Below are 14,239 nucleotides of genomic sequence, written 5' to 3' on the forward strand. Positions count from 1 at the left end.
GATCACTTGACAACGTGACAAAGTGAGAACCCTTTATGATGTTAGCAATTGACTAATAAAAACCCTTTATGATGTTAGCAATTGACTAATAAAAACCCTTTATGATGTTAGCAATTGACTAATAAAATGATCAGGTGTAAGAAACATGGAAGAAAATAAAATAGTCCCATTGATACTTGATGCCGAACCCACTTAAATGTCAATTTATAGAGGACTCCTAATTACCGACTTTTTTTTTTTGTGCACACCGCAGCCTAATCTTGGGTTTCTACCAGGAAGTATTCTAACTCCGTGGTTTTTGACCTAAGAAAATGTTTAAAAAAATGTATTCTTTCAGAAAAAAATCAGTTCTTTTTTATTTTCTATGACAGCCTCGCCACCTCCCCCGACGGCATGCCACTGACCTACACCTATACTCATATACCCCCCCCACCCCCCCGACCTTTCCTGGCTGCAACCCGAGTGCAATGTATGAGGAATTCCGACAGCTTGTCCATTAACCTGCCAGAAACGCAGACGCCTTAACACCTTGAATATCGGAACGTGAAGTAAAAGTTCTGACAAACTATGCGAGGCACATGTCAGATCCACGCCACGGGTTTGATCCCCAGTCACGCCGTGACATGATTAGCTGTTCCTTTTCATGGCAGGCTAAAATATCTGTCCATCAAAGACGGCGTGTTGATGGCGTCGCTGGCGACTTCACGTATGCTAATCACGGCAGGCTGACAGTCACAATGAGATTGAATCCGTTGGTTTAATTCACGTTGCTTTATTCAGGAAACTCATTTTGGTACGTTTCATTAGGAAAATCACTAAAAAAAAAGACTTAAATTCAGATTTTATGTGTTGCATCTTTTATGTATTACTCCTCAAATGATAAAAATAATATCCAGTTGCTCTACATTACTCTTATCTTTTTTAGACGTAGAAGCTAATCGTTATTTCATAACAATTTTCAATAGTTAATTGATATTACAATCAATAGTTTTGTAGTTTCTACTGCGTTCTAGATATGTATCATTTTTTTTAAAGCAAAAATTGCTGTAAAATCTTGAAATTTGCATTTAGAGAGTTCATAAATGCCATTTGCATCACTGGTATGACATGATTGCCATGATTCTAATCTGAGTTAATTCCTTAAAGTTCAATAAAACATATCTTTAATTGTACAATCTTACTGTAAATCCCTCGTAATTGCAATACAGCATGTTTGAAGATCTATAATTCCACATAATTACAAACACAACACACTGAGGTGAACTGCTAACAACCAAAAAAAAAACCTCAATCATTAAAAAGTAAGTATTGCAAAGATCTTTTCACTTGAGAGAGTTCACCCTGGTAAACAAAGTGTGGCCTGGGTGCTCATCTGGACCTTCATTCCAAATACGATCCATTGTTGGCAGGTTTTCCAATTTGACATTGACTTGTTTTCCCCGGAATGAATATGTAAGCGTCTGCTGCTGGGATCATTGTGGATAATAATATGTGATTTTCCACGCCACGCTTGGCACATTAAAAGAGTTGAAGGAAGGTGAAGGATGAAGAAGTTGACTTTTCTGCTAAATTGTTGGCGCTAATGGAAGACAAAGCCCGTGTACTATTATTATTATTATTATTATTATTATTATTATTAGCATGCCTGCACGAGTACCAAAACTCCCTTTGATTTGCGGCGGCGTCCAATTGAACAAGCTGAGAATGCCCCTCGCTCCCCATGACGACCAGGAGAATAATCACAGGCGTGTGACCGCCGAGGTACCGAGCGAGCCTTTCTTTGAATCATCTCGTTATGGCGGCTAGCAGTTGCAATGCGGGTTCTACCCGCGGAATAATGGAACTCCCGGCGTGTTTACAACAACACGCAAAGGTCAGGCTATGTTAAATAAAACGTCTACGCCTTACAAGATAACCAAAGCATGGAGGTTGGCTTCATACGTTGCTTTTTGCTTGTAACGATAATAACGGCCTGGGGGCGTTTATTGCATCGCACGCTAAGCTTCGTGGTCCCTTAGAAGTCTCCCAGTGAAATATGGCGTGATAAGAAGCCCGCAGTGTTCCGAGGGCTTTGCCGCGTCGACTTGTTGTCAAGTTGACCGAGCTCCAGAAATGACACAAACATCAGAGGGTTTAAGTCCCACGCAGACGTAGCTTACACGTTAATTAACATGCGATTCTGCGGGGTACCGACGCTAAGATGTCATGCTGGCAAAGCTTAGCAAAGCCCGACAATGAAAAGTGGCTCAATTCATGTTCAAATCTCTGAGGCGCTGCATTATTAGCAGAGAGTAACACAAAAGCAAAAGACGCAAACTAAACTATAGCTCTTTAACATATGCAGCTCGGAAAATTATTTTTTTTTTTTACAAGCTTAAGCTGGGCAAGCTGACAAATTTCAACTTGCTGTCATCCTCATTTTTCGTCCCTTTGTATTGAGTTGTGGATCTTTTTAAAATGTCGGCTTTTAACATATAAGCTGTACTATGTGTTGCTTTCCGAATCCGATCCGGAAGTTGAGACTGGAAAGTCTGAAATTTCTCGAGAAAAAAGGTTACTTCATGACGTCTCTTACTGGTTTTTAGCGGTATTCTACAGCATCAGTAACGTCTAATGTGGCCACTAATTGTGGTGTGAAACGGGTATTTGCACACTCTATACTGCTACACAAACAATCGCTTTTGCTCCATGATATACACAAAATAAACACAGTTAGGACAATGACAGCAAGTCATAGAGAAGGAGAGCTTAGGCCTTATAGCCACGCCCACATCTGCTCCTCTGTGACATCACAAAGGGGCAGTTTAACCACGCCTTCTGAAACCAAGCGTTTTGAGTCATCCCAAACTTTTTTTCAGGACTCACTTCCAAATGTGCAAACCTCCTTAAGGGAAACTTTGGTATGGTTTAACACCAGACTATAACATTCTATCTGTATTCATAGGTCAGACAAGTGGAAAAAACCTTGAAGAAAAATGTGGGCTCCAAAATAATTGTATAATTTTTAATGCCTTTCAGCTGGATATTTTTGTAACAACAAAAAGGAACAATTCTCCAAAAGTTTTTTTACAGCACAAACTCAAAGACACGTCCTTCATCACATGATCTCAGCCGTTCCTTCATCCACTTTGTGCAAGAACAAAGGCTGTAAAAGTTCCTAAAATCTTGCAACTTTCCTTCAATATGGCGTCCTCGCTGTGTTTTATAGCCAGGCTGATGAGTGACGCTTTCATCATTTACGCAACAGTTTCCCCTTTATCCTGTAATAATATATGATGCACTATCACATGCAGGCAGATGGCAGGCTATTGGCATAACACGCTGACATCTCCAATCTTTTATTACCTCATTTACATATCAGGGCCTTCTGTTTGACACCTTTTTGTTACGACACAAAAAATGAGAGCTGAGTGGAAGTGACATTGTGTCAATGACAGACTCGAGTAGACTCCAAAAGAAGGGACTAACTGTGAAAATATAGAAACATAAGGACTCGTAGGGAGCCAGGACATGCCATTGAAAATACCGGACAGAAATAACCAGTGCATTTTGAAATATTAAAAGTCAACGAATCACTGATGTTATATTAAATGATAATAATAAAACTGCAGAATTTCCTTTAACATGTCATCTTTCATGCCGTTTGTGACGTATATTTTCTCACAGCCAATTCCGACTGTCTAACGTTTGCAGCATTTCTTGAAATGCTGCAAACTTTTATGTTGCTCCCACTTTCAAGCATTGCTCCTCACCAAACTTCAGTCTTTTGCTGTGTGTGTACTTCCCCACCCCCCCAACAAAAACACAAAACATCCGAATGACTGACAAGGGGTCTCACTCAGTTTGCCGTTGTTCTATGAAGTGAATTTATTATCTCGTCACACTCGTACTTTGCAGTAAAAAACTTTAAAAATTAGTCAGATTTTTTCATTATTTGATGTGTTTTTAATTCCTAGTGGACAAGAGCAAACACGGCAAATCAAAACGCCTGAACTTAAAAATATATATTTTATGAATTTATTGATGCCATTTTCAAACGCACGATTATTATTCTTTAAGAAATGTTTATTGGAAAAACTGTTGACGATGCAAGCTGTACTATGAGGTTCCGAACCTTGCATTTTGTGAATCTTTTTAGCATTTAAGAGAACACTTTTGGACTAATTTGACCTTTTTCAGGTAAAGGCAAACAGAAAATGTTATGTTATGTAACGATAGTTTATTTGTCTCCAAATTGCCTTAATTGGGTTAATGCTGGACAATTTGCTGTCCAATTAAATGCACCACGAGATTGTTTCAGCAGCTTAATAAGGGTATCTGCTGGCGACATGACGGAAATAAAGTAGCCGAGAAAGCCGACGTGTCCACATTAGTCTGTGCAGGAACCGACCTTGAGTAAAAACCGTTGTCATTGCAGACCCTTCATTCAAACACTTTGAACATGCTTGAGGGGAAGAAGACCAGCTCATCTGAGAACAGGACTTTTTGTCTTTTGCTCATCTGGACAAATTCATTCGGACCAGAAAGCACAATTTCACATGAAGTTTTGAGCCAAATTTGCATTCATCAACTTCCTTTCTAATCATGGAATGTCCGCCATTCATCCAATTATTATTGATATATTAGTGGGAACCACGGCAAAGAAACCCAAACTCTGTACTGTAAAAGCTCCAATTAACACCTTCCTCACTCAGCTTGATCAGAAAAGTAAATTATTTCTCAAATATTCACATTTCAGAAATAACATCCTGTCTCCGATGATGGCCTGCTTCCATTTAATGGCGTCACCTCTTTGCACTTATGCAAATCAACACCCCAGCTATAATTAGAGCATTTACGGCATTCTAGTCCAAATGAAATGTTTCTCCAACCAATGGATAGTAAAATGATGCCGGGAAAGTCACCCACGCTGCTTTTGTCATTTTGTCCTTGCAATAAAAAGGCATAGTCATAAACTTTTGGAAAGAGTAAAGCCCCCAAGCAGATTGTTTCCACCTCCATGTTCAACTTTTCAAGGACTCCAAACACGCAGAGTTCAGTTGATACCATGGTGCTTAGTTTTGGTCTCATACAAACACATCACATGACCTCAGACCTTCTCTGAGCCAATCAGGTGTTCATTAGCAAACCTCCGACTGGCCTCAACAAAGCGGCCTTGCAGGCAACGTAGGATCTGGCTTTGTTAGAACAAATGGCCGTGCTTTTCTTGGTGAGGGTTCTCCCAACTCCCTTGGCATCATTTACTAGCTGCTTCTTAGTATTTGCTGGTTTTCACCTTTTCTACCTTTTCTAAGTTTTTGCACAATTTGGAAGTACCGCAAACATAATACGGACAGACTAGCTGGTTGCAGGGTGACTGGCCAATCACAGAGCGTCAACAGTGAATATATTATCCATTCATATCAGCTGATACTCATATGTGTCACATGACATATCTCCTGTAGTGGAATGAACACATATGTGTTATATACAGAATTTTTAAAATATTTTTTTTCATGATTGGGGAAGGCTGCACGGAGGTCAAGTGGTTAGCGTGTAGACCTCACAGCTAGGAGACCGGAGTTCAATCCCATCCTCGGCCATCTCTGTGTGGAGTTTGCATGTTCATTTTCATGTTGTATTTTTATGCTGATATTGTGCCGATGATTATTGATACCGATAATTATTGGACATGCCTAACATATGCACACACACTTTTTTTTTAAAAACTTATAATAGGCCACGAAGGAGCAATTATTTCTTGTGTATACTAATATAAATACTAAAACAAATACATTTGAACATACTATACACACTTTTAAAGCAGGATTTCAGCTGATAACATCAGATGAACGAAATAATGAAATATCGAAATGTGTAGCTCAGGGGTGGACAAACTACAGCCCGGGGGCCACATCCGGCCCGCCAAGTGTTTCAATACGGCCTGCCTGTTCTTTCCAAAGTATTTTATTTAAATTCAAAATACAACCTGGCATTGTGGCTTGGGCCAACTTTTTGATGGTTGAGGTAGCTGCTTTATCAATTTCGTTATTTGATGTGGTCTGATGTTTACAAAATGCTCCAGGAAAAAGGAACACAAGCACAATAGTAAAAATAATAATAATAGTAACAATAATAATGTTGTTGTTAATAATAATATTACTATTATTATATTAATATTGTTGTTAATATTAATATAATAATAGTAATAATTTTATTATTATTGAAAATAATAATAAACAATATTATTGTTATTACTATTAATATATAATAATAATATATTATATAATAATATAAATAATAATTATAATATATTATATTATATAATATAATAATAACATTACTTATAATGTATTACTTATATTATTATAACTAATAATAATAATAGTAATTCTAATAAAAATAATAATAACAATAATAATAATACATTTAATTTCTAATACACTTCACATCAAATAAATGATTTCAAAGTTCACATATAGCAGATTGCATGACACTTTTACATGTAAATGTGTAAAATTATAGGTAAAAATATAGGTGTAAAAATTGACCGTTACGTGTAAAATACTATATACCACCCCCCCCCCCCCCCTTCCCGGCAATTTTGTTAAATCAATGCGGCCCGCGAGTCAAAAAGTTTGCCCACCCCTGGTGTAGCTGCTTCCAGACTTGGACGCGGCGGTGCTTTTAAAGCTCGGGGAGACATTCAAGCAAGTCTTTCAGCATGATGATAGGGTCAGGTGACAGAAAATAGCGATAAGTGATGAATAGGAAGTATGAGAGCCTTTTGGCCTGCTTGAATGTATTCCTGGTGTAATTACCAGCAATATCTGCCAATGGCCCATTGAACGTTTGTCACAGGTTGAGGGCGTTACTTAACCTTGCTGAGGCGGCGCCCAATGAGAGTGAAAATGATAATTGAGTGGTCATTACAGATAAGGATCCTGTGTTAATAGGTGCTAAATGATCATCTAGGAGGGAATTAATGAGTTGGAATGGCTCAGTGGGAGAAGGCGGATGGAGGATATTAGCATCATTATTATTATTGGATGTTATAGTTGCTATTGGCATTTCCAGGAATAACTGGCAGGAGGCTGGAAGGATGAAGTCAAAATAATAACTGACATTGTTTTGAAGTTTACTTTCTCCACGGCAACCATGACATGCGCCATTTTTACTACTCACCTCGCTTGCCACGATGCTCAGACGTGACACGAAACCCACATTCTCCACAACCGCATTGGGTACCGTATGTTTTTGTCGGGTCGCATCATCAGACAAATGAATGCACAGCCGCAGCATATGTTAATTTTCAGTAACGGCTTTATTAAATTAGTGCAAAAGACATAACTCGGTCAGAATGTCTTCTTTTTCTTTGAGGTTGCTTTCCACTCGAGGCCCCACTCAATCGTCTCTTGAGTGCAGGCAGGAGAGAAAACATCAACTACACACCACAAACACATCCTTTGTTTTCGGGAACATCTTTCCTAGGACTTGTAAAAGAGATGGAGGGAGACCAGCGGAGGAACGCTTTAACCTAAACACGTGGGCATCCAAAAGTTAAGATTTCTTATTTTGCAATTAATCACAATAATAAAGAAAAGCAAAACAGCAAAGATGTTACAATGGAAAAGTCAACACGGACACCAATGGCATTAAAAATAGTGTTCCATTTCACTGAAAAAAACCCTAAAAATCTTCTTTTATTCACTCACGGCGTGGGGGACCAAATAACTTGCAATCAAAGTACATAAGTTAATCAATACTGTATGTCTATACAATGGTAAAAAATAAAATATTTTGCTCATAGTCATTTTTGAAAGGTTGACACCGTTACTATAAAGAGATACTGTTTCCACTCCATGACAACTAATGCGATAAAAAGAGAGAAATGGAAGAAAGGACTCCAGAGTTTGGGACTTTAAAGGCTTATTGGCTACCACCTTGTCCTAAAAGACCACGACCACTGCAGACGAACAAGCAGGCACCATCGCCCCTCCCAAACGGGAAACTACATCAAACACGGCCTGCTGAGAATAGAAAAGAACACATCAAAAAAGCCAACGTTCGATGCCCTCCAGGACGCTAGCTCAGCCTTTGCCGGGTTTGGCGGCACGAGGGAAAGGAGGCGGGGCGTGCTGGGGAGGGAGGAGAAGGATGGAAATGAGGAGTGGATCAATCATCAGGATGGCTGATGAAGTGATGAATGTGCAGCATCTGCCCCCCCCCCGGATGATAAAGTCTATGTTCACACTGCAGGTCAATGCTGATGTTTTTTGTTCTCACATTTGTCCAAAGTCCGCTTTGCAAGTCCAAGTCAATGTCAGGTCTCAGGACGTTGAGTCAAGTCCAAAGTCATAGGCTTGAAATTTTCATAGACTTTCAAATTTTACAAGTCATAAGCACTGTTTAGTGTCACAATCTATTAAATATGACAAATACAATAAATGCATTTTTCATTTCTAAATAAAATAAGACCAGTTTGACAGGACTTAGTCTCAGAAAAAGAACGTGGACCGAGCCTTCGGGATTTAGTCAGTGCACAGAAATGTAATCAACACATTCATTGTTGGTTCTTAAACCTGATTGGACGATCACATGAGTTGAATATTTGCAACCCATTTTAGCCAACACATTCATGGAAAATCTCATTTTGAAGTCTAAGACTAAAGTTCGAGTCAAGTCCTGACTCACAATTGAGTCACAAAGGATTTGAACAAAACTGGGTACCATACCCTGCAGTGAGAACGTAGCCGGGACTGCCCCCCCGCCCCGCCAATCCCTGGGTGGACACATAGAGGCCAATGTGAATCGTATTCACAGCTAGAAGTCCAAGCCTTCTTGATGTGAGGCAACGGTGCTAGCCACTCATCGATGGTTTGAATCTACGTACACTCAATGACCGCTTCCTAGGATACACTCACACAAGTGGCGGAGAATCACTTGAATCGTTACATTTGATTGACACAGTCCAAAAAAGGATTAATGGTGGTGTAGAACTGCACTCAATCATACCTAAGTCAATGGTCAATTTATGTGGAATTTGCAATACTGCTTTTGTTGTTATGTTTTAATTGTGCAGGTGGACCTCATGTCACATGTCTGAAAGTGATGGCCAGTTGTGGGTACTTAATGTGGGTACTTAAATAATACAAACGTATCGGCACCGCATCAGTAGCAATGAGACATTTCATCAATAGCATATTGACAGACATGACATGCTAACTAATGACAATCCAATCGGGATCACGAAACACCCTCGGTCTTTTCTTTGCTGATCTCCAAAAACGGCACTTTCTGCAGGGACACATTTTCCACGCCGCCAGGAGACCCCCACTCTACCAGCGTGTAAAAATGCATTATGGTGAAGAGTGTAAAAAGAACGTGATTGCATAATCAGTGGCATCCGGGGTGAGGGCAGGAATGGGACAGAATGCCGAAGCAGCTAAAGATGACGTGATACGATGTCGGAAAGGAGTGAGGAAAGAAGCGATGAAGAAAGGAGACAAGTGTCGCAAGGAGATAAGTGTTTTTTCCACAACGGCTGAGCTGGTGGGGATTGTGTGTATTGTCATGTTTGATTTTTCACGGTGTCGAGACTTTTTCTAGCGTCTTCTCTTTCCTCCTCTCTCTCTCTGCAAAGCCAGCGTTGTGTGCGGGGAGATAAGTCGGCGCTTTCCGATCTTGCAAACGGGACCATTTGGCAGAAGCTACAGGCCTGGTGAGAGAAGAAACCAAGGTCAGCGGTGAATCAGACGAATTGGAGACGAGAGTCATTAAATATTCAAGGAGGACAGAAGACCAGAGACGTTCTAATTGCAGCGTCTAAGAAACTGGACTTAATGGAAGCGTCCCGCCTCAAACCCTCAGCCTCGTTTTCCTGCTCTTATGAACTTCCCAGACGCGTCAATCAATACGAGTGAAAGCAATCAACACTTTGTTTAAAGTGCAAACATGAACCAAGCTTTTGATTGATGATGCCATCAAGACTGATCTCCTGCGGACGTAACAGTGAAGATTAATTGGACACTCGTGTTAATAATCATAAAATTTGTGGAAATTGCAGTTTATTTCCCATTTATTAGGAATGAGCACATAATGGGATGGGAAGCACAACTGAATGTGAGCATTGGACTTGGGTAAAATGTGTCCGCTATTGACCCCTATTATGGGCTTCTGGTACACTTTAAATTGCAGGCTCTCTGCAGTCTGGGATTGAACCTTTCCTCAAGGATGACAACCACGGCCCCCCCACAGAGCGGTGTCTGTCACGGACTATCCTGAGAATTTGGGATAGGAAAAAACAGAGTGGCTTGACTTCAACCCAATTGAACACTTGGAACACTTCAGTCGACTTGGAATGCCGTCCCACAGCAGTGTGTGACCGGGATAAGAATCCATGGAACATTGCTAAACGAGTCATCCCTCCTTTATTGGGGTTAATTGGTTCCAAATCCGACCATGATAAGTGAATTTCAGCAAAGTAGGAATCCTTATGTAGAAATGGAATATTTGCCAATGATGGTTGTTCGCCTTCCTGGTGGTAAAATGAGAATCTTCTTGGGGTGGGGTTGGGGGGGGGGGGGGTGTCAGGACATTGTTGCTTAGCGATAGCATTTCTATGTCACATAAAGGACTTCTTTCAAAACAGTGGTCCTCCCTGTCCAGGGTTTGGACATCTTTGTCCATCATTGGACCACGACTGAAGAAGCCTTTTGGACCAAATATGAAACATTTTCAACATACAAGAGGAGCCTGGATTCAACCCTGGAACCTGTTGTGCCGCTCAACCCACAAATCCATATCCCTTCATAGATTTGTACTAATAGTTTTGGGTTTTTTCTCACTTTTAACTATTTTGTCCTACTTGTCATTTGCCGTGTGTGTCGGTGTTTGGTTGTCATCTGTCAATTTGTCTCAGCAGATGGAATTACAGCAGATCAAGACGTGATCCAGCCCAGACATGGTATCTATGGACACCACGGGCAGACACGCACGGACCCGCACGGCCGTATGATTTCAAATATGAGACTTTATCGATTGCTCCTCGTCTCGCTCGTTGAGTGTGACATGTTGGAAAATGGCTGAGCTCAGGAGTGAAATGTTTGCTCTGATGAGATCGTCTAATACAGCCATCACCAAATGGTGGACCTCGGTCCGGATATGGACCCAGTCATGGGCCCAATGAGACATTGAATGGGAAATATAATACGATATTCTCACGCCATCCAATCCAATGCAACTAGACTGTTCAGGTCGCCTCTTAGACTGGAGCTGTCCTATCTAGTCTGACTGATGGGTGTCCTACCCGGTCTTTGACTTTGGTCCAAGATTGGTTATTGTTGAAGGATATGTTAAGATGCCCACTAGTGACCTTTCACCATGACTTTTACAATTGTTGTCACAGTCTTGTTGTGCTTTCTTTCTTTAGGTTCCTAGGTTGGAAGTCCAAATCCTTTAGTTTCCCTCATGCTGGACCTCCATTGTTCATGTCTCCTCCCCTCCTTGGCTTTCCAGCGTCTTTCTTTCCCGAGATGCCGTCTGAATGAAAGCCACGTAACGGGTGCAAAAAGGCCATGTCGCACTTTTATTTGCTGTTGTTTTGTCTCCTCTCGACATTGCTCAGACGTAAGTGCTCCCTGAGAAAGGAACTCAAAGCTAAGAAACACTTTAAGGCACTTAGTTCTCAAGTATTGTCGCCCCCCCCCCCCCCAGATCTGGCCCTGAGCAAACCTGGTTAATCTCACACGAAGAAGTGGATATAAGTGCGGCAATATGGGCCTTCAGGCGAAAATGTCAAGGCGTTAAATGCATAGGGAATCGATTAACTTCTACTCTGCAGATGAAAGCAATGAAGTGAAAAGTGTGGGAGCCACAATTGGTGGCGGAGTCAATTGGATGTCTTCGTGACCACAGGAAACCTCTGGAACGGGTTCAGGTACGGAACAAACTTGAAAGTCCATCCATCCATCTTCTTCCTGCTATCCAAGCTTGGGTCTTAGGCCACTTCATCCGGCTCCTCCAGGCGGTTCCTGGGGCGTTCTTAGGCCAGTTGAGAGACGCAGTCATCCTGACCAGAGGCCTGAGCCAATGGCAATTGGAGCCAAGGCAGAGGAGCGGCGGTTCTACTCCACGTTTCTGACCACCAGCCTACGGAGGAAACTAATCTCGGCCGCTTGTCGCTGTGATCTCGTCATTTCGGTCATTACCCAAACTTTTCAAACTTTTCTGTAAATTTATCAGGGGGGTAGCAGGAAGTGAGGAAAGAGGTGATGAGTTCAAGGTCTCCATTCAGTAAAAAAAAAGACTTGCACATCTTGACGATGTAATTTAGGAACGCCACATTTCCCTTTGAGAAATGGGAAACCTTAACTTTTGACTTTACTCCCGACTGACTGACACTAATTGGTAATTGGCCATTGGTATTGGTTCCAACAATACAAAAGCATCATAAATAATACATTTGTTTGTAATTAATACATGTGTCTGTATATATAGAAATGTTGCAGATACTGGGAGAAGATGGCTGGCCTGGTTTGACAGGTCATTACTGACGTGCCACAAGTGAGTAATTCCACTTTCACCCACTGGTCCCAATTAGATCATCCCAGAGGAACCAGCTGCTAGGACGGCCAGACCCTCAGTCAAGCCGGAAGAGAGAAGCAAGATGGAAGCCACTTGTAAGTTCAAGTGAGCTTTGGAGTGGCCTTCTTACCGCACGGAACATCTGGGAAGGGGGGGGGCAGAAGTCATTGTTCAAATTGATGGAACCTGAGTAGAGCTTGGATAAAAAAATAGGAGTTTAAATGAGCCAAGCTGGTAGGGAATGGTCCAAGATCCGGCGCCAAATGGGCTAAAACGGGCTAAATTAAGGATGGAGACATTAATGGCCATTTTTACGAAGACTCTATTTTTGGGGTTCCACTGCCGCCATGAAAGTAAGAAATAATACAAAACAAATTTTTGACCAACAAGAAGTATTTTTTCCACGTTAGACCAATTTGCTTATGTAGAGTACTGCAATAAAACCCGAGTAATATATTTCCATGTACCATTGGATATACGTATATAATGTATATGGTGTCAGAATTGAACCCATTTGGATTCTGGTCGTCTTCTTCGTTAGCGACTGGTGCTCTCTCACACTTCTCCATATTCATTCCCGATGCAAAACAAAGTATATTGTGGAATTCCAGTTGACGCCTCCAACAGCCTCTGCGGCGTGATTTGAGAGCAAAGACAACGCTCCAACTTGTAGGCACCACGCATGGCTGCCTTCAAAAGAAAATATGACAAAGCTGCATTTTTCCAAGAGTAAATAAGCTTCTAAACATCCCGTCTCTCTCACTGGAAAGGGGATTTGTGTGGAGCTCAGGAAGAAGGAAAGCGGCTGTCGGAGTGGAGTGGAGGATCAGAGAAGACAAACAACGTGGACTAAATACCCCGGGGATGGAGGTAAATTAGTAGCATCTTGTTTTAGAGTTTGTGTGCTGTGGTAAATTCTTAGCTTTTACGACCCCCTCGCTGTCGTCTTTACTTTGCTCCTGCTACTACGTACGATATTGTGGAACTCTTGCTGAAACGACAAAGAAAAGCAGAAGCAAGCAAGTTTCCTGCCGTTGACCCCAACTGCACACCAATTTACAGCCGCAGCCTGGAATCCTGCATGGGAAAGATTGAGGTTGGAGCTTGTAGACCTAAATTGAGCACAAGTGTGTGTGGGGGGGGGGGGGTTTGGGTGCGCTCTAGGAGGAAATTGTGCATGGCTAAAAAAGCAAATAATCCCCCGGAGATTTCATTCGATTAGCGTATTTCACGTACCTCACCAGCTAAATTCTGTCGGACAAGTACAAGTCTGAATCCCAGATAGAGTACGTATCCATTATTTATTCACGATGCCTTCACTGACACATCATCAGCTTTAAAAATGGCTGCTTGGATCACCGCTAAAGCTGTTGAGGCGAGATAATACAGTACATAAAGAACACGGTGTCATACATACAAATAACCTGCAACGTATTGAGAGGGTGTAGTATTTAGTAATATTTACAAGGTACTTTGTACTACCAAATGAAAATGAACAAAATTCTTATATATTTTATGCAGCACGTCTGCTTTATGATGACTTCATGGAATCGGGCAAAAATAAACAATTCAAATGTGGAACATCATCATGTAAAATGAATAATATATACTAGATAAAGTACTTTTCAACAAGGCATCCTAAAGTACCTGAAATGGAAAATTAAATACAGTAAAT

General features: G+C 41.2%; 1 protein-coding gene across 4 annotated transcripts in view; it reads right to left on the minus strand.

The window, feature by feature from the left end:
- cdh13 (cadherin 13, H-cadherin (heart)) overlaps positions 1–14,239 on the minus strand; it is a 253,180-nt gene that overhangs the window by 12,671 nt on the left and 226,270 nt on the right. The window contains exon 14 of one of the 4 annotated variants that reach the window (XM_058088199.1): positions 6,777–9,697. The exons of the other annotated variants lie outside the window; for them this stretch is intronic. Within the exon in view, the coding sequence (XP_057944182.1) occupies positions 9,690–9,697 (8 nt within the window). The 3' untranslated portion in view covers positions 6,777–9,689. Of the gene's footprint in view, positions 1–6,776; positions 9,698–14,239 lie in introns of those variants that run through there. 4 annotated transcript variants of the gene reach the window in all.

The sequence above is a fragment of the Doryrhamphus excisus genome, chromosome 11 (assembly GCF_030265055.1).
Source record: "Doryrhamphus excisus isolate RoL2022-K1 chromosome 11, RoL_Dexc_1.0, whole genome shotgun sequence".
In the NCBI taxonomy this organism is placed as follows: Eukaryota; Metazoa; Chordata; class Actinopteri; order Syngnathiformes; family Syngnathidae; genus Doryrhamphus; species Doryrhamphus excisus.